Source organism: Ambystoma mexicanum, chromosome 13 (genome assembly GCF_040938575.1).
Source record: "Ambystoma mexicanum isolate Mex_15411 chromosome 13, UKY_AmexF1_1, whole genome shotgun sequence".
Taxonomy (NCBI): Eukaryota; Metazoa; Chordata; class Amphibia; order Caudata; family Ambystomatidae; genus Ambystoma; species Ambystoma mexicanum.
Window position 1 is genome coordinate 109,030,975 of NC_090938.1, and position 20,026 is coordinate 109,051,000.

The window sequence follows — 20,026 nt, forward strand, 5'->3', positions numbered from 1 at the left end:
AAACCTCTCCCGCAAACACCTCTCTTTGTTTTTAGAGTAGTCACAGAATTGGAAGTCACTGACTCCTCAAAAATATCAAACCTTCCACCTGCAAGGGTGACATCTGTCCCCCTACTATCATCAAAGAAAGTGCATACTCTCTCAACCCCATCATCACCTCATTTATCAATGCTTCCTTCTCCACTGGCATCGTACGTCAAAGCCTAAAAGAAGCATGGGTTCGTCCACTCATAAAAAAAAACACCCTAGATCCCACCTGCCCCAACAACTACCGCCCCATTACCACCTTCCCTTCCTCCTCAAAATTCTGGATAAAGCCGCCCACAACCAAATCCAACATTATCTGGAATCCAATGCCATCCCTGGTAGAAGACAATCAGGCTTCCGCAAAGGACATGGCACAGAAACTGCCCTCATAGATCTCAAAAACCAAATCACCAAAATAATTAACTGTGGAGTCCCCCAAGGCTCATGTAGAGCAGCCACCCTCTACAACATGTTCACCAAACCTCTCTTTGACTTGCTGGATGCGCTCGGCATAGCATATACGAACTATGCCGACGACACCTAAGTCCTCCTCCCTCTCACCAGAGATTACGACCTTGATGCGGCAGCACTCCTACAGATCTATGCCACCATCCAAACCTGGATGGAAATCAATGGTCTCTGTCTAAACGGGGATAAAACCGAGAACATCATCTTTGGGCCCAAGGAAACTCTCTCTAAACTTAACACCAAATACTCTCAATTCATCATTGACCATACTAACATAACAGTCTCATCATCAGTAAAGACCCTTGGAGTGTATTTAGATGCCACACTCTCTATGACACGACAAGTCGGCGCCATCTCCTCCGCCTCTGCTCACACCACCAAACTAATAACTGCCATAAAACCCTTTCTAACCTCGCAAAAATGCCTCTCCATAGCCAGAGCCACCATAGGAGCTAGACTTGACTACTGCAAGGCCCTTCTGGCAGGCACTTCCACTAAAAACATAAACAGACTCCAAATAGTACAGAACAACGCACTCCGCGCAGCCCTACACATTCCTAAAAGGGAACACATATCCCAGATCAGACACAATGCCCACTGGCTCCCTATTAAAGAAAGGATGAACTTCAAAATCCTCACCGTGACACACAGATGCATCAACCTCTCCGTCCTATCCTATCTATCTGAAACCTTATCCAAAACCACCTCTACCCGCACTACCAGAAGCCACCTTGCTAACCAAATCTGCGTACCGCTCATAAAAAGAACTAATGCTGGCTGCTTAGGTTTCCCTCAAATAGCACCTAAACTATGGAATGCTCTCCCGAATGCACTCAGAGCTGAACCCTCCCTGCTCGCCTTTCGCAAATCACTCAAAACCGCACTATTCATATAACACTCACCTCACCTTCAATAGGACTACATGGCAATGCCCTGTACCTCCCACAGCCCAGGCACCATGTCTGGCAAACAATCCGTAAAGTCTATCTTATGTTACCCTAAAACAAAATCTGTAATGTAACTGTTTTTCATGTAACTGCCATGTATTCCTTGTAACCAGCAATGTATATCCTGTAACAGCGCCACAATGCCTTAGGACTGATGTGCACTTTAAAAATACGAATAAATAAATAAATAAAACTCTCTAAGTGTAGATGCTTCTCCAGGCAGAGAGTGGGGGTAGATCTCTCTCCTCTGCAGGTGCCTCCCTCTGGAATGGCCTCCCTGCCCTTCTCGAACTTGAGCCGGCCCACCTGAAGTTCCAGAAGCAGCTCAAAACTTTCCTCTTCTCTGCTTTCTCTCTCTCCCTCCCCTGCTGACCTACCTGACCTACCTGTATGCTGTACCGACTGGTTGCTTGGCTACCCTCAGAGTCTCACTGGGTACCAGGCTCTTTCTTGATCAGTCATCATTGCACTGCCTCCGGGCCTATCACACACTTAGGCGCTGTAACTGTAACCCTACAGTCCCTTGTTTTCCTTGCTCTACCCAGAGCTGCGCTGCCCTGGCTGCACTTACTCAGAGCATTGCTGCCCTATTTTCCCCTCCCATCTCCCTTGTACCTCGCCCCCTCCCTTTCCCCTCTCACTTCTCGTTCTCGCACTTGCACAATCTGAATGACATAAGGCCTACTAAGATTGTTTGTCTGGTCCTCCCTCTGTCTTCCCTCCCTTGTCTTGTCGTGCCTAGAAACACTTGTGTACAGGCACATTATAAATGACTCATCATATCATATAATGCAGTCAATGAAGCTCTGATCAGTGCTCCTGGGTGTCTACTGTGCTGTAACCTGCTCATTCATCAGAGTGTGTTCCATTTCAAGCATGGCAGGGATCAGTTTGTCGCATAGCATAGTAGTCAGTATCTAGGAAACTAGTACCATGATTGCAAGGTAGGTCGCAGTGAGCGCTGCTAGCAGGCATAATCATCTGGGGAGATATGCAGCAGGTATGGGGGCCTTGCGCTGAGGTGTGAGCGCAACGCAGTCTTAATAACAGAGGGCTGACACCTCCAACGCCCTTTACAGCTGCTGCAGAAGCAGAACTGTGAGGCCCTCGTATGTGGCTGAGGCGGGGCACCTGACACGGGAACCGCTCCCGTTATAATACACTGATAGGGCGCAGGCTTCACTCACCCGATGCCCTGATCCGAAGAGCAGCCATGCCCTGATGCTGCGCCATGTGTCCCGACCTCCTTTTCACCCGCTTCAGTTGTTGGAGCAGGGCTGTTGCTCACACGGCTTCGTCAGTATTGTCGGGCACCGCAGGGAGCCCCGATCCACTGCTGCCCTCAGACGAGATCACAGGCGACCAGTGAGCCTATTGCGCTCAAGAAGTGGGCTGCCAGAGCAATCAACCCTCAAATAGATTCACTGCACACGAAAGCAATCTGAAGCGGGCATAATTCGAACGGCCTGTTCGTCTCAGAGCTGTGTTTGCCTGTGGCCATCCTGCTCGGGCTGTCGAGCACCCCTCTTCTGGAACCAATTCTATCGCCCCCCAAAGAGAGAAGTTTTTTTATCTCGTTGAGAAGCTAAGGAGATGATTTTTGGAGCTTGGGTTGCGAAGATGGTGGTGTAGCATGAAGGGCCAGAGAGTAACCTTGATGAATGATGTTCAATATCCAATCCTTTTGCGTGATGTGCTCCCATTGGTGTAGGTATTTTACAATCCTTCCTGCTACCGGGTATGTATTCTCCTTGATGCAGATTGGAGCAGATGGTTTGTACATACCCGGATGGAAGTCAGACTTCTTCTGATCCTGAGAGGTAGAAGATGAGGGGTTGACCCATGACTTTGCCTTTGGCCTGTATCTCCTCTTCTTAATTGAGGAATAGTAAGGTTTATTAGCCGAGGCTGTACCATTATTAGCCCGAGTACGCGGCTTAAAAGATTAGAAAGTTTGATGGTATGGGTGTTTCACCAAGATGGAACTGAGAGATTTCACTGTTGTAACACTCGATTTTTGAAGAACGTTGTAAGTTGACGGATCAAATTAAGTTTTACCATCATACGGAAGGTTTGCCGCCTTATCTTGAATATCCTGATGCAAGGACGTAGTTGATAAATATGTATGTCTACGCATGCACACTTAACTAGTTACAGCTCTTGCTGTAGTGTCTGTTAGATCTTTTACCACCAGCAGTTGTATCGCAGCCTCTCCATCTTCTGAGACCCAGAAGGAAAATTCATCTGCCGATGCCTGTGGAAGCATTTCTGGAAAATGATCCAGGTTTTCCCAAATCAAGCGATTAAAACCGGCTAAACTCGTAGCTGTATTGACATGCCAGAGTTGTGGCGAAGCACTGGTGTAAGACTTTTTTAACGTGTGCCTCCCAAGCTTTAGCATTTTATCTAGCGCTGAAGTGGGGGAAGATGCAGGACCTTTATCCTTAGTACCTAAAGCTGCAGAGACCACAGAAGAATGTGTAGGTAGATTTCTCATCAGAACAAAAGGTTCCTGTAAGATTGTTGTTCTCTGTGTTTTGAGGACAAATCACGCTGAGACTGAAAGTAGATGGTACTGTAACATAAACAACTTTTTATTAACTTTAGATTTCTTTGTCTATAGGAAAAAGGATACGTCTTTTCTCTTCGAAAGATTCTGACTTGAAAGTACTTCGGCAAGGCAGAGGGATGTCTCAGGTAAGTCTTTATAGTAAGACTCTATAGTGTTATACATTTCTGCTCACAGTCTCTGTTAGCCCAAAACTCCTTTCTTGCTTTAACCCCTTTTGTTATTTCTTCTCTCTTCAGGTACTTATTAATCTTTCTCTTTTTATTTTACTTGTCTTTTGCTTAACAGTATCTTTAGTCTTTAAGTTCCAACTTGTCTTTAGCTTTATAATAAACTCTTTTCCTTCAGCCGAATTATACTGGCACTTCCCTTCTCCTACTGTGGTCTTCCCTCTTTTTCCACTCTCTGTGATACGTTCGTTTAACTACATATACCGCTGTATTTCAGTATTTACATGTCTCTTTCCCCACATGAATGTCTATTCAGCTTGGGCATATACTCGTGGTTTGGCAACCCCTGCCTTTTTCCTCAGCGATGTCTCTTACCTCATCGGCTGCGAGGGAGAAGACTCTGTCCCTCCGGTCAGCTGTTTACTGCAGCTCCGCATCGCTGAGGGAGGCCCCGCCTCTCACCTCATCTGTCTTCTCCCAGTCAGCGGCTGCAGCTTCGGAGGACTTTGCTTCTCCGCTCAGCTGGATTTTTCCCTTTCGTCTCGGCGTCTCTGTGTGGACTCCGCCCCTCACCTCTCCTTCGTCATCAACCATACGATCTTCGGATCGAGCGCTTTCCCCTCTCGTCCTTCTCCTCGTTTTGGAAGATGGCTCTACACTCTTCCTCTTCGGAAACCGCCACGACGGTTTCTTTTTTTTCCTCTCACCTCGGACGGCGGCTCGTCACTTCGGTGAAGTTCACGCTCTCAGGAACCCCCTTCAGCGTTTCAGTCGGTCGCTTCACGGGCTCAATAACACACTTTGAAATAGGTGCAACGGCGCAACATAAACTTTGTTTCTTCCAAAACACTTAACTTGTTTCTTCTTAGCAGGAGCTTTTAGTAAGCCCATTTGTAACCGTCATTTTCCAGCTCCCCTTCTCCGGTCTCCTAGCAACCAACAGAAAACAAAGCAAAAGCTCAGTACTTGAATCCCCGCTGTGATTGGTTAGAAATCCTGTCAATTAACCTCCCCAGCTGGCAGAAACCTTTAACCCTTTGATGCACAGCTTATCCTGCTTATGCTGGTATTGCCAGAGCCAGTGCCTGACGAGGAACCCCTGTGTACTTCAGAGCGGATTCATCACAGTTCCTCTTTAGGGACTTTGCATTTAGCATCCACAGCTTTGGATAGATGAGGATCAGAAAGTGGTTTACCCAGAAGAGTCAACGCATGTTCCATGACAGACAATTCCATAGGCAATGGAGACTTGGTTTGTTGAGAAGGCAGTTTCCCAAAAACCTCTGCAGTCTCAGGTTTGTCTGTTGGCTAATCTCTAAGGCGTGCATGGTCTTCGCCTCTATGTCATGGAAAATGTTCATAGGAGAAACAGATGAATTATCGTCATTTGACTCTGTGTCTTTCGATACCTTTTGTTTCCTGTTAGGAGGGGCAGCACCCTCGCCTTCAAATGAAACTCGTGTTGGTAATGGAGTTTGCTCCTTGTGATCCGCTCCTTGAGGAGAGGCAGGAGACCCCATCTTATCCTTAATACGTTGGCTAAGACCTCTAGAAACGATTGGGACAACATAGTCTTCAAGAGTGTATTAGTAATATCTTAAGCCACATCTGATGGTTTGTCTTGGATTTCTTCTAGTCTCAGAGGAGATGTAGGAGAGTCAATCCTGGATGATTGTTCAGCAAGATTGTAAATGTTGAACAGAACAGGCTTGGACTACCTGTATATTGGTCAACACTAATTGCAGAGGTGATTTAATCGGTTCTGTCAAAATCTCCTCAGTCTCCGGAGAAAATTGAGGATTAAATCTCTGGAGTTTTAGGGCTCACTGGAGTGCCCAAAAATGATTCACGTGGCACTGTGAAGTAATTTCACGTGGGGCTAATATGCTCATTTTGACTTTCCGGTACCGATGCTGCTATTGGGCATCTGTCCTTAGAAGATTTCCTTCTTTTGCGCCTCTTCTCATAAGCTGCTACCGAGCTCGTTACGGACAAAGAATGTTTGTACCACTTGTGAGTACTTTTCTCACCTTTCTTCGGTACCAAAGTCCTTGAAGATTCAACGGAGGTAGCCAAATTGGGTACGAATCCAGTCACCGGGGAATCACCCTGGAAGTTTTCACCTCTTTATGGCTAATCTTGCCTGAATACTGGAGTGATCAAATGATCCAGTACGGGGCGAACCTTATCAGGTATTTTCCCAACTAGAGGTACTAACGTTTTCCCACCACGAGGTACTCATAGGTGTAAGCACCTAGTGTTTCCCTCTGAACAGTCCTGTGAAGATCCCGAAACTGGGGTGTCGGTCCTCACCTCGCTACTGAGGGCTGGTGTTGAAACACGTACTTCACCTGCCGGCACGGACCCCTCTTCCGATGTCAGCCATCTTCCTAGTCCTTCTGAAATCTCTGGTTGCCTTTGGTACCGGTACCAGCTGTGACATGGAAAGAAGATGACTACGCAGAGACCTCGGGTGAATTCCACAACAAAAGCCACACAAACTCTCCCGCTGATAGAACCCCAGGCATTGGACGCAGTCACGATGACGATCGGCCGCTGAGAACTACTTCCTACAACGGATGCATTGCATGAATCCTTTATCAAATGTGATAGGAATGCACCGCGTTGAAGAAAAAATAAATAAATACACCAATCTGAATGAAAAAAGGAGGTGGACAGCCAAAAAGTAACACCCCAAAAAAGGGATGTCATGCAGCGCAGCAATTCTGAGCCGCCCAGTAGGCGGAAAACAGCAACTGGGTGTGGGTGGTTGGTGACGTAGGGATGAAGGGGGACTGGCACGCGGAGGGACACAAATGCGCAACGTAGTACCATTATGTTAAAATTTCTAAAGGATCAACTATCTCTTAGAACCAGCTTTTTCTGACCCGCCTGCAGATGCAGGTGTCCCAACCAGTTGGGAAGGAGGGAGAGCAGGACTACAGAGAACTATAGAGTATAGCCTGTACTCAAGAGTACTTTAGCAAAGGAGGTATGCTTATTACTTTGTCTTTATGATTAAAATACCTTTGAGCCAAGTTAGTGCAAGCTTGAGCATAGCACATAGAAGCTTTTATCCATTCCGCTAGTATTTCTTCTGGCCATTGCAGGATTCTGTCACACTGAGATAATAAAATGCGTCTTTATGCAACATGCCACCACCAGAGCTATCAAGCCTGCTTTGCACAATCAAACCTCTGTGCTGGCAGGAGTCCTAGAGGCTCCCATGACCCCTCTGAAAGCAGTCCAGCGTGTTGCAGCAAGCCTCATTACAAGACTAAGAACATTCATCCACATTAACCTCGTCCTCAGGAGCTATGCTTCCAGACCTTTCAAATACACACTGGGTCAGATTCTAATAAAGCAGCACAAATGAAATCAGTGCAGAAAATGCTCCGGTCACCGTTTTCACAAAGGTGACGTGACCATTTCTGGAGGGGCTGGACTGTAGCGCAAAGAGCGCTCTCCCAACACTAATGTACGAACGGCTCTTTCACAGAGACCAGCCGTTAAAGGGCCAGTCTCAATGAAATGACTGAACACAAGCATTTCCATCCAACAGAGTTTTACCCGCGGCTGTCACACTACAAAAACGAAATCATGATGAGTTCAGAAATGACCCCGTCATGATTTTCGCCTCCTGCTGCTCCTGTTCTGAGCAGGCTCAGGGGGAGCCCCTCGTTTCTTTGCATTTTAAAACGCATCCCATTTGTGAATGCGGGATGAGCTTTAAAATGCCCAGAATCACCCCCTTATTTGTGCAAATGTGCAAAGGAGGAAACAGGCAACTGAATTCAGATGCCCTTTGTGAATTGTCTGCCACTTTTTTGGAATAAGTGAGGAGATAGGCTAGTTTTGAGAGTCTGGACGATTATGTTTTAGAATGCCTGCGTTACCTACAAAGCAGTCCCAACTAAAAAAGGATTCTACTTGGCTGAGAAACTCATCATCTTCAGAGGCCAGGCTGGGAACTTAGAACTGCAAGAGGAAATACATCCTACCTCCTAGCTGCACCTTCCAAGCCCCTGGGTATGTCATCTTTGTGCAGCACTTCATTGCTTTGTAAATCCCATACATATGATACAAGCTGGGTTTGTTTGTATGTCTTTGCATGAGTCATTATTTCAAGTCTCTCACATACGATTAACTTTTTAGCTTTATGAAAAACAATACCTACTTTCTTAAAAGAAAAAAGGGTATGTTCTAAAATTGCAAATAACTATTATTTGAACCAACAAAATACGTAAAACGACATAGTTGCTATCAACATGTTAAGTGCAATTTGCCAAATATTACAATATTTTTCAAGCTAGAAATGTGACTATAAATATTTCTAGTTGTGATAAGTGGAAGCAGTAATGTATGGCCGTATGTTTGCTTGCATCCACTGACAAACCTTTAATCTGTAAGGGCTAAAAAGATAAGAACCCGACTATGTACCATAGTTACACAACTATAAGATTCATCTATCTTAGAAAGTTTTGTGATTAATATGAAAGAGTGTATGTGAACAGCTTTAAATGTTGGCCTACATTCGATAAGCATACCTCATGCGATAGACCACTCTGAAGGACAGCGTTCCTGGCTATTTCACACATATCGCACACGTTGAGACTGAACACCTGTGCAGCGATTGCATATTCTTCCATGAGTGGCTCCTGTGAGAGAAGATACAGAGAAAGGAAAACTGGTAGCATGCAGAATGTGTGAAAAGTCAGAGAACAAAGTAGGGCAAGTTACTTTTTGTAATTGTAGTTCTCTTCAATAGCATCTTGATTAAATTCATGAAAGCTAAATAGATCCTCAAATAAGTCGGAACGTGGAATACGTTCTTCAAAATAATTATGCAGCTTTTTTAAAACAGATTTTCATACCAAAAAAGCACGTTGAATCTATTTATTGGATGTATAAATGTTTGTTTACGTCACAAGAAAACGGACAGGCATTCAATGATAAATAGAGTGAAGAGAAGACTAATACGTTCATGGAGCTAGGCTCCCATCGTGCAGCATGGTGACAGCTCATTCTTCTGTGAGAGACAAAAAGAGAGGGAGAGAGAGAGAGAATCGTCTCCTTTGTTCTGAATTCGATGCATGCGTTCATTTTGCGGGCCTAGGACTTGGGTGGCTGGCAATGCTCGACTAAGCAGCCCAAAGAGGTGTCAGGCACGTGGGTGGGCGCTGTTGAAGGTTTGCGATTGATTGCTATTGTTGAGAGAGTCTATGTGAAGCCAGTTATACCGAGTTCCTTTCGGGTGGTAGTTGCTGTATGCTAGAGGCAGAGGTGTTGAGGTACGTCAGGTGTTTCAGTCTAGACAGCTATATGTGATGCTAGACTGGATGTGCTTAGCCATAGCAGCATTCTATCGTGCATGGATGCTTGGCCGTGCCTGCGGCCAGTGTCCACTTTGGTGGTGTGAGCTATAAGTACCCTAAGCTTTGAGATTGTTCGGCTGGGGCAATCTTTGTCCAGTACAGCAGAGGAAACAGGCCTAGATTTGAGAGTCCTATACCATTGAGGCCTGAGTTTCACAGTGTAGTAGGTTTAACCATATAATAGAGAAAGATGGAGGCTACATATAAATTTGGGAGTCCTGTATAGTTGGAGAGCGGGCTAGGTTTCAGGAGCAATACGTTTCGACAGGTGATAAACAGAGATTGAGGCTATACCTAGATTTGAGAATGCTGTATAGTGGGAGAGAGGCCTAGGTTTCAGTAGGTTTCACCATACAATAGACAGAGTTGAAGGCTACACCAGGTTTGAGAATCCTGTTTAGTGGGAGAGAGGCCTAGGTTGCACAATCACATGCTCCCTCCCAAATACACTTGGATTTGGGTTTCTGGGGGAAAGTCTGAGGTTAACACTTGCAGTTTCGGTTCTCACACAAAACAGGGAGTTTAGCTAGTCTCATCTGTGAAGTCCCAGGCGTTCTGCTTTCCAAAAGCAGTCCGGTCACTTTGGCCTGCCCAGCATTTGTTGTTTCCACTGTGGGATTTAAGTAAGACAACGAAGATTTGTGCATCTTCCTCTGGGCTCTAGGCATCCTTTCAGGAAGGAGAGGAGAGCGGAGCCTACAAGGTACCTCCAAATTAACCCACTCAAACTGGATATTCATTTGATCCTCCAGATATAGTTCTTGATCCTGTGGTGGGTCAGAAGGACAGTTGCAATTCTGTTCCATTTAAGTGAGTTTATTAAACAACCAAAAGATGAAACTCTTATCTATCCCTAAGCTAAAGGGGTCTTCCTTACCTAACGGAAACTAACTGGGGGTCTCGTCGGTCGTCGTTAGGTCTCCAAAGAAAACTGTCCTCTGTCCAACTCTAAACTATTCTAGCCCTGCCAATGAATACAAAGAACTAAAGAAGAGGAGAATTACTTCCTTCTCATGTATTCTGCTGTTCAGCAATGTCACATCAATAAGAAATGCGTATCTAGTTCTTGGCAATCCCTTGAACAAGTTCACACAGTTCAAAATGAGGGTTCGTTAGCTTTTTCACATTGTTCTCAACACTTTGCTTTCCCCTTCGTATCTTCCCACTCTCTCTCTCACTTCATCCATTGTGTTTATTATTCTTTCTTGGTGCAAAGTCCACTTTCTTCTCTGGCTATGCCAGTTTCTCACTCTTCCAAAAGGTTGCTCACTTTCTTGATACAACTCTTTTATCACTGGGCCAGGTATCAGGATTCCATGAATTACCTCTGCTTGCTTTCCACTCTTTAGTGTTACTGGGACGAGGATGATTATACCAGTAATGATCCACATTTAATTATCACTCTTCCGACAAGTCCCGACAAGTCCCTCTTTGCCTCAGGATGCTCTGCAAAATGCTATTGGAACTCTGCGTGTGTTACAGTTAACCATGTCTTACGTGTGACCACACCCCTTTGGATTACGTCCTCATAAAAGGGTCCGTCCGCACGTACCAGCACGCACGCACCGCGCAAGTTACGACAAGTCCCTCTTTGCCTCAGGAAGCTCTGGAAAACGCTGTTGGCACTCTGCGTGTGTTACAGTTAACCACGTCTTACGTGTGACCACACCCCTTTTGGATTACATCCTCATAAAAGGACCCGTCCGCGCGCATCAGCGCACGCGCACCGAGCAAGTCCCGACAAGACCCTCTCTGCCTCAGGACGCTCTGCAAAATGCTGTTGGAACTCTGCGTGTGTTACAGTTAACCACGTTTTACGTGTGACCACACCCCTTTTGGATTACGTCATCATAAAAAGGACCCGTCCACGAGCACCAGCGCGCGCACACCGAGCAAGTCCCGACAAGTCCCTCTTTACCTCTTAGCCTCGCAGTCGTGGACGAGGTGAGAGGAACTTCTCGGCTTGCTCAGTCGTATACGGATGGCGATTTCATTAAAAACAGGAATGCCTAGGGGCTTGCTTCCTGTGAATCAGCCCGTGGCAACCATGAGTGAGGGTAATAATGCTAAGATGTGTTTTTTAAACCATACGTCTACTCCGAAGATAGCGTGCAAGGCTGCATCTGCAAAAGCTGCATCAAGCAAATGTATGGACATTAGGACATTTTGTAAGGAGGCGGTATCTTCATCGAATAATCCGCTGACGAACAATGCAGCGAGTCCGTGTATGAATACAATTCCCGCCTCTTTCTCGAATGTAAATCTGCCTGTTGTGAGTCAAAAGAGAAATGTCGTACTTGATAAACAATTACAATGCGACGGGCATCCAGCGCCAAACTATCGAATATCGTGCTGTCCGCCACGGGTAGCAATGGCAATTATGAATACCTCAATAATGGATAACAGTCTTCTGAACTCAGTGCCGTGTACAGCCGTAGTTGAAGCGGCAAAGGCGCAAGCCGAGTGTACTAATAATTGATTTGAACTCGTTTAACTCTAGCTTTTCTCCACAGCTTTTATCAGATAATCTATCTAAATCACCTGTAATGTTTACTAGTATTGAAACTGAGTATTTCGAGCATACATGTGTCATTTTGTGCACCAACGCCGAGGAGAACGTGTGCTCCGTCGGTGTTTACGTTTGATGAAGTACCGATATGCTTGCCAAAAGCACCATTTCCGTCTGGAAACATACCTTCTGCAAAACCAACACAAAATACAGATGCAGATAACTCTGTGCCAAATAATTATGCATTAATGGAAATTGCGTTAAAGGCCACTCAGTTTTCTTTGTCGGCTTTGCTTAAACTATATGATACTCTTACAGAAAGGTTCTTAAACAAGCCGCACAAATTGAACATCTATCATTATGGCAAAAGAAAGCCACGTATAAATTGCAATGTAAGTGTGCAATTCCAGGTCTGCAGGCTTCGATTCCTGCAACACGAATAACAGATATGAACACAAGGCCTGTTGCCCCGCTGCCATCATTGATAGTTGGATTGGCACAGGCAGTAGGGGTTTCTGTGTTCAACCAGGTACCCCAAATTAATAGTATCGTTGGGGAGGTGGTTGCAATTGGCGAGCCACATAAAGCTGATAATCGGGTTGAAGAGTCTACTGAGAGTGAATCAAATGCGGGTAGCTCTGCACAGGAAATGGCAATGAAGTCGGCGCAAGTCGCATATACGGTTTTCTCAAAACCGGCAAAAAAAATGGTACTAAACCGACTAATGTCTCGTCCACTAAGCTTTCAAAAAATCAACCAATGATTACAAACAAAAAAGGTGTGAAGATGGGGGCGCTGTTGAGCAGCTGACAAAATGGCTGCTTAGTTGTGGAGCTCCGTGCCCAGCAATCCTTCATCGTACTACATCGGTGGCGAAATCCAAAATCCTGTGGTGGGAACACCCGACGGATGAAGAGCTGATCTTGGGCTACATCCTCAACCTTTTTGGGTGAAAATCGGGCCTCTGGAGCCGAGTTACGTGGCCCGCTGTCTGAGCCCGGCGAGCTATGCGGAATGGGACAGGCCGCGCTCTAAGCTGCTGCGTGGTGCTAGATTGAGTGCCTCGCCACCCACTCTGCGAGGCGTGCTGCGGAGGCGGCTGCGTGTATGGTCTGCCCTCCTCCCCCCACCTTGGAATAATCATCTGCAACTGCCTGCCGGGGCCCCCTCCCTGCTGTGAGGCCCGACGGGAGCTCTCCCCGGCTGGCCTACGCGGGAGCCTTCTCCTGATACCGGCTCCTCCGCGTCCCACCTACGTGCCGAGGTCCGCTCCGGCTGCGGATTGGTGGCCGCATTCGCGCCACGGCCCACACTGTGGCCTGCGCCACGGGAGGCACTGCGGCCGCTCTGCCTGTGGGGGTGCCTGGCCTGCCCTGCTCCCGAACCGCTGGAAGCCGAGGTAAGGAGCTGGGGGGGCGTAACAACATGACCGCATGTCACGGATCTCTCGTGTGCGCGGCCCCCAGCTCCTAGACACAGCACTACGTCGGCGGCTGGTCCCTGCAGCCCATCCACACTTCGCAAGATCCATTGCTGGGCCTCCAGAAGCACTTCTCCTTTCAACGCGAGGCCGCCAACTAGCAATAGACCCACGCTGATTAATAGACAGACACTGGACATATCCCGGCAGAGGGAACCCCCCCTCTCCTCCGGGCCCTGCGCCTGGTCCCCTCAACACGGTGCACTATCAGGTCTGCCTTGCCAGGCAGGCTGGGCGATCCCCTGGCCTCTGGCATTGCCTGGCTGCTTGCCCCTGGTGCTGGCGGCCCACTCAATCTCTTCTTGTTTGTTCTGGAGACTATTTCATTAGCTGCCATTCTTTTGCTGCACTTGGAAAGGGGGGCCCGCTACTTCCAATAGATCCGCGACACCTGGTGAAGAGCCCCGCCATTAACGTTTTGGCCCCCGCGTGGGCATTGGTGGGGTGCTCCAGCTGAAGGTGCCCTGTCGTCCTTATTCACCTCCCATCCCCATGTCACCCTGCTGTGTTCCCCCCCTGGGCCTACAAGTCCCTCTCCTCGGGGCATTCAGGCAGCACCCACCTATATCCGTACATAATACCATCTATCCTTGCTATGCCTAACAAAGCTCGTGGGTCAGCAAAGGCGGGACCATGGATACGTTTATCAGGCCAACATCCAGGGTGGAGCAGAATGCCACCTCCCCCAATGACACCTACATGGATGCTCCACTGGACCCCCCACAGCCCGACCTGACGTCAATAATGGAATCCATGGCGAAGAACTCTGCCTCCTTTCACGAGAAGTTAGATGATAGAAATGCAAATGTGGCCTCTCTGAGATCTAAACTAGACCAACATGGCTCCAGGATCACCGAAGCCAAAACCAGAATTGGGGCCAACGAGGATAATGTGCTCACCCTACAAAATACGGTGTCAGGTTTGGTGCGTGACATGAAGAGTGTTAAATCCAAGTGTGATAATTTAGAATCAAGGTCTCGCAGAAACAATATCCACATTGTGGGGGTTCCGGAGTCAGCACTCAAGGGCCGCATGGAACTGGCAGTTGAGACCCTTCTCAAAGATCTCTTGGGCGACCCTCCACTTTCACCATTCTTTACGATCAAGCGAGCCCACCGCTCACTCGCCCCCATCCCAAACCAGGTGACTTCCCCAGGCCCATAATAGCGAAAGTCCTCAGCTACAGAGACAGAGACCATATAGTGCGCTTTGCACGCGAAAAGGGTGAACTCAGAATGGATTCGCAAATCATTAGAATTTTCCTGGATTTCTCTGTGGGGGTCCAGGCGGAGTGCAAACAGTTCAATGGGGTGAAGAAAATGCTTCGAGAACGTAAAATTGAATATGCAATGTTGTTCCCAGCACGTCTGAAATTCACTTTCCGGAATAAGCTATACTTTTTCACAGTGCCGGACGAAGCAGTCTAATTCATCGAAGCACAGATCCCACTGGAAGCACCTGAGAACGACTTGATGGAAAATGACTGAGGTCTCCCTCATCTTCTATGCACTACTTGTAACCGCAGCTCTCCTCATCTGCTCCCATCCGTCAAGTTCTTTTGCTCTTTCTCCAATGAAACACATCACACTGTAACTCAATGCTGCTCTACAGGCGCCGCTTGCGCCACACCACTTGCTCACTTGGGTACACGGCAGTGGCGGCCCCCACTGCAATTGAAATGCCAGTTCTTTTGCTTTGTTTTCAAGTTTGCCCCCGTTGGGCAAATGGATTGAAGCTGTCGGATTGGTCACAGCACTTTTACATTCTGTTTTGGGTGAGGTGCACCGAGCGTCGCCTAGTTGGGGATGGCACGCGGAAGGTCGCTCCAGGGGTGGGTGCTATTACACTGCTAGTTTGTTTCGGGCGGTGAGGGAGGGGGGTGGGATAGTTGGGAGTTGTTTGGCAAAAATCGGCAGAGAGGATGTGACAGGGCTGGTGGAGGGGCGTGGCTGCGTCGACACAGCACATATGGTGATAATCAGAGATGGATCTTTCTATCGGGATGTTCCATGAAGTGGCGGTGCGTCTCCGCTTCACCGTAGCACATCTGGCTGTAATCGGCGACAAATCTTATTTAAGATGTCCCATAGACTATTGACATGGCCATTAAAATAATGGCATGGAATGTTCGGGGATTGACAAATTTCACGAAATCCCGCAGGATCACAGCCTATGCTCAGCGACATGGGATCAAGATACTCCTATTGCAGGAGACACATGCTCTGAAACTCCTATCTTCTAACCTAGCACAGGTCTGGGGCCCCAACAGATTCTATACCCAATTCTCCACTCAATCCAGGGGAGTCCTGACTCTCATACACAAATCAGTGAAGTTCACGCTCCATACATCCCACATTGACACAGAGGGCAGGTATGTGATTCTTCACTGCACTCTAGCAGATGACGAATGCCTACTCGTGAATTCATACGGCCCTAACATTGACTCCCCCAAATGTATAGACACCGTGGCCACCATCCTTTTGAGATACGTGGAAGTTCCCATTATATGGGGGGAGACATGAATCTTATACTGGATAACGTCCTGGACAGGACAGCCTCCTCCCGCAGGGTCACGTCTCGAGCCGCTAAGCGACTCCTTGCACACATGAACACCCTGCATTTACACGATGTGTGGAGAACGCTCCATCCCCAAGATAGAGAGTACACTTTCTACTCACCAGTACATGACAGCTCTTCAAGAATAGATGTGTTCCTGCTATCAGGGTGCCGGGTAGGTAGGGTACAGGAGGTCAAGATCCTCCCACCCACGCTTTCTGACCATTCCCCCGTGGTACTACAGCTCCATCTAGGTAACACCCTGGCTGCCCGCCCGGCCTGGCGCTTTAAACCCGAGGCCCTATCTGACATTGTCTTCAAAGCAGAAATCCTATCGGACATAAACACGTTTTTTGAAAATAATAACACGCAAGACGCAACCGAGGGGACCTGTTGGGAAGCATTTAAAGTGTACACCGGGGGATGTGTATCTCAAGGGAGGCGGGGGTTCTTAAAGCCATAAGGCAGGCCCTCAATAGCATCGAAACTAACCTCAAAACTTTAGAACAGGAATATGCTTCCGCACCAGATCCGGCAATCCTAGCTAAGATTAGAACAGAACTAGAACGTTTTGAATCCCACACCCTGAGCGAGGTACGATATTATGCTCGCCCAGTGGCTGCCCGGAGATATGGCGAGGTTCCGGAGATATGGCGAGGGTGACAGACCTGGGAGAACTCTAGCCAAACTAGTGCGGGCTGAGGGAGGCAAGACCCGAATAGATAGCATCTTGGATGTACATGGCCTACGACACTGGTCCGACTAAGCCATTATTGATACCTTTGCCAGTTTTTATGCCACCCTATATGGCCCCCAGCCAGAACATGCTGCCCATGACCTGGATGACCTGCTAGACAACATCGCGATGACCCTTATCTCCCAAAGCACTAAGGAACAACTTGATAACCCGTTCACTTTGGAAGAGATAGTCCAGGTGATCTCTGACCTTCCAAAAAATAAGGCCCCGGTCCTGCATGGTCTCACATCTGAGTTCTATCAGGAACATGTCGCCATCCTAGCACCCATATTATACGGGGTTTGGACCGAATCACTCCGGGCAGTCACTCTCCCCCCCTCCCTAAGGGAAGCCCTAATTACCGTCCTTCCCAAGCCAAGGAAACCCCCAGACGAATGTGGTTCTTACAGGCCCCTATCGCTCATCAACATGGATATGAAAATCTTTGCAAAAATAATAGCAAACAGGTTCCTACCGTTTATGCCGCACCTGGTACACGCAGACCAACGTGGTTTTGTCCCTGGCCGTTCTACTGCACTCAATATCCGGCATCTATTCAATGTGATGTCCAGAATTTATGTCCAGAATTGACCCGAAGGCTGGCGCTGTAGCAGTCACGCTAGACGCCCAGAAGGCCTTCGACATGGTTTCATGGCAATACTTATGGGCTGTGCTGGAAAAAATGGGAATAGGACCAAATATGATCTATATAAAATTGCTATATGCAGGGCCAATGGCCAGAGTGCTGGTCAACTCCATTGTCTCCTCTCCCTTTACAATACACAGGGGCACCCGCCAAGGGTGTCCATTCTCCCCAATCCTTTTTGCGCTCGCCATTGAGCCCATGGCGGACCATATTAGGGACCGACATACCCGTAAAGGTATTAGTTTACAAGATACACCTGAGATCATCTCACTATATGCGGACGATGTACTCCTATATGTGAGAAACCCTTCCACATACCTAGACCCGATCATTCGGGACATTACAAAAATTGGCACGTACTCTGGCTTTACTATTAACTACTCTAAATCTGAAATATTCCCTCTCCGCGCGGCAACCCAACAACCGTCATGTGAATTCCATTTACGCTGGTCCCCTACAGGCATAAGGTATCTAGGGGTGCAAGTGCCATTAACCAAAACCTCCTTACTGAAAGATAACTATGAGACAACAGCCCAGCTCATTGAATCCAAGATGCTCAGATGGCGCAACCTCCCGCTGTCCCTGGCAGGCAGACTGTCCCTAGTTAAAATGATCGCGGTCCCTAAGGTCCTCTATATTTTCGCCAACGTACCAATATGGCCTGGGAAATAATATTTCAAGAGGCTCTACCTGTCGTGCGCCCAATTCCTCTGGCACTTTGGGGCCGTCCGCAAGAAGTGGCAACATATGTCCCTACCCTACGAAAAAGGGGGACTCACAGCCCCACATTTAACCCTATACTGGACCGCAGCACAGGCCCAACATGCCACGCACTGGTACGCACACACAAATCCGCCCCCTCACGTCAAATTAGAGGTACTGGCTGGTGGCGGGACCAACATCATGACTCTGCTATTACACCGCACGTTCCGGTCAGAAGCCCCAGCAGACCCCGTGGCCACCACAATTAGAGCATGGAATAGGATCTTGAACTCTGACCAAGGACAACGTCCATATTATAAATGGCTTCCCATATGGCAATTCCCAGGACTCTCCCCCACCCACGACAAACCATTCCTGCAACATTGGGAGAACCTGGGCTACGAGCATTAACTGATTTGTTCCCCGACGGGAAATTTATCACTCCCCAAACGTGGCGACCTGAACATTCCAACTCAGCACTTGAGTTTTTACAATGCTTTAGGTTGAGAGCGGCGGTAGGTGCAATGTGGCCCTCCTACCCTGACGAGCCCCCAGACTCACCCGAACTTCAATACATAGCTAATTCCACAGGCGGCAGGGGCATAATATCTTCTCTGTATAAAATGCAGCTGGAAAAACTAGATAATGCATCCCTCAAACCACGTGAGACATGGGCTAGAGAACTGGAGATGGAAATCACTGACCGAATGTGGGAAAAAATGTGTGGTCATACGCGCAAAGTCTCCCTTAGCGCCAGATTCCGTTGCATACAATATAAACTCCTTAACAGAATTTACTACACACCGCACAGAGTAGCAAAATTCACACGCACCCCGACTCACACAAGCCTGAAATGTCACTCTGGAGAGGCAGAACATATACACATGTTCTGGTCCTGTGCTGCTCTGAGTGCGTTCTGGATGGGGGTAACGGGAGCGCTATCTGAAATAATTAGATCTCCAGTAGAGCGCGATCCACTAGCCCTGCTGTTTGGGATGTGGACCGCAGAAAATGCAAAAAAAAAGTCAAATTTGTTTACGTAAGTGCTATTGTTGCTAAAAGATGTATACTACATGCTGGAAGCGCCACTTCCCCCCCCCCCCCACCCTTGAGATTTGGCTAAAAGCCCTCACGTGGATACAAATGTGTGAAGAAGAGTATATCGGATCCCTCCCAATGACACCCCGCCCCAAAAATGTATGGACCGAGTTCTGCAGCTATCTCAATAATAGAGACATGGCTGAGCGGGATCCCACCCCCCCCACCGGGTCCGCCCGGCTCGCCATAGGTGCTGGGTATCTGGAGCTGTCGACCTTCCCACCCATTCTGTACCGATATATAAAATGCTTGATGGAATGCCTTAATGTGCTATTATGACTCTTGGCGTGCTTCTGCGTAATGGGTGCTGCACCTGTTGTAACTTTCTGCCAATAAATAAAAGTTTTAAAAAAAGAAAAAAAAGGTCCGAAGATACAAACTTTTATTAAAAAATTGAAAATACCGACTCCTAATGTAATTACAACTGCCCAAGCGATTTCTAAGAAATACCAGATGTTTCACTGTGCCAAGATGAATCGAACAGAAGGTGGTTTATCTAAGTCAGCCCTTGCATATGCCCCTCTTGATGCACTTGTTGACGAGGAAACATCACAGATCTCGCAAACAAGCACCAACAAGGGAACATTTTCGTCGGAGATGCCACCGAAATCCCAACGATCTAATGTTACTACTCTGGCTCTGAATACTAGAGATTTTCATCGTCATGAAATAAGAAAGGCAGTGGACGAATACATGAGTTGTCAATCTGCTACCAAGATAGACAACCAACCTTCCGCCTCTGT

The 20,026-nt window shown here is 47.6% G+C and overlaps 1 protein-coding gene across 1 annotated transcript in view; it reads right to left on the reverse strand.

Annotated features, from left to right (window-relative positions):
- LOC138520949 (AMP deaminase 1-like) overlaps window positions 1-20,026 on the reverse strand; it is a 2,571,753-nt gene that overhangs the window by 42,548 nt on the left and 2,509,179 nt on the right. The window contains exon 11 of the mRNA XM_069633401.1: window positions 8,729-8,839. Coding sequence (XP_069489502.1) covers window positions 8,729-8,839 — 111 coding nt within the window. The remainder of the gene's footprint in view (window positions 1-8,728; window positions 8,840-20,026) is intronic.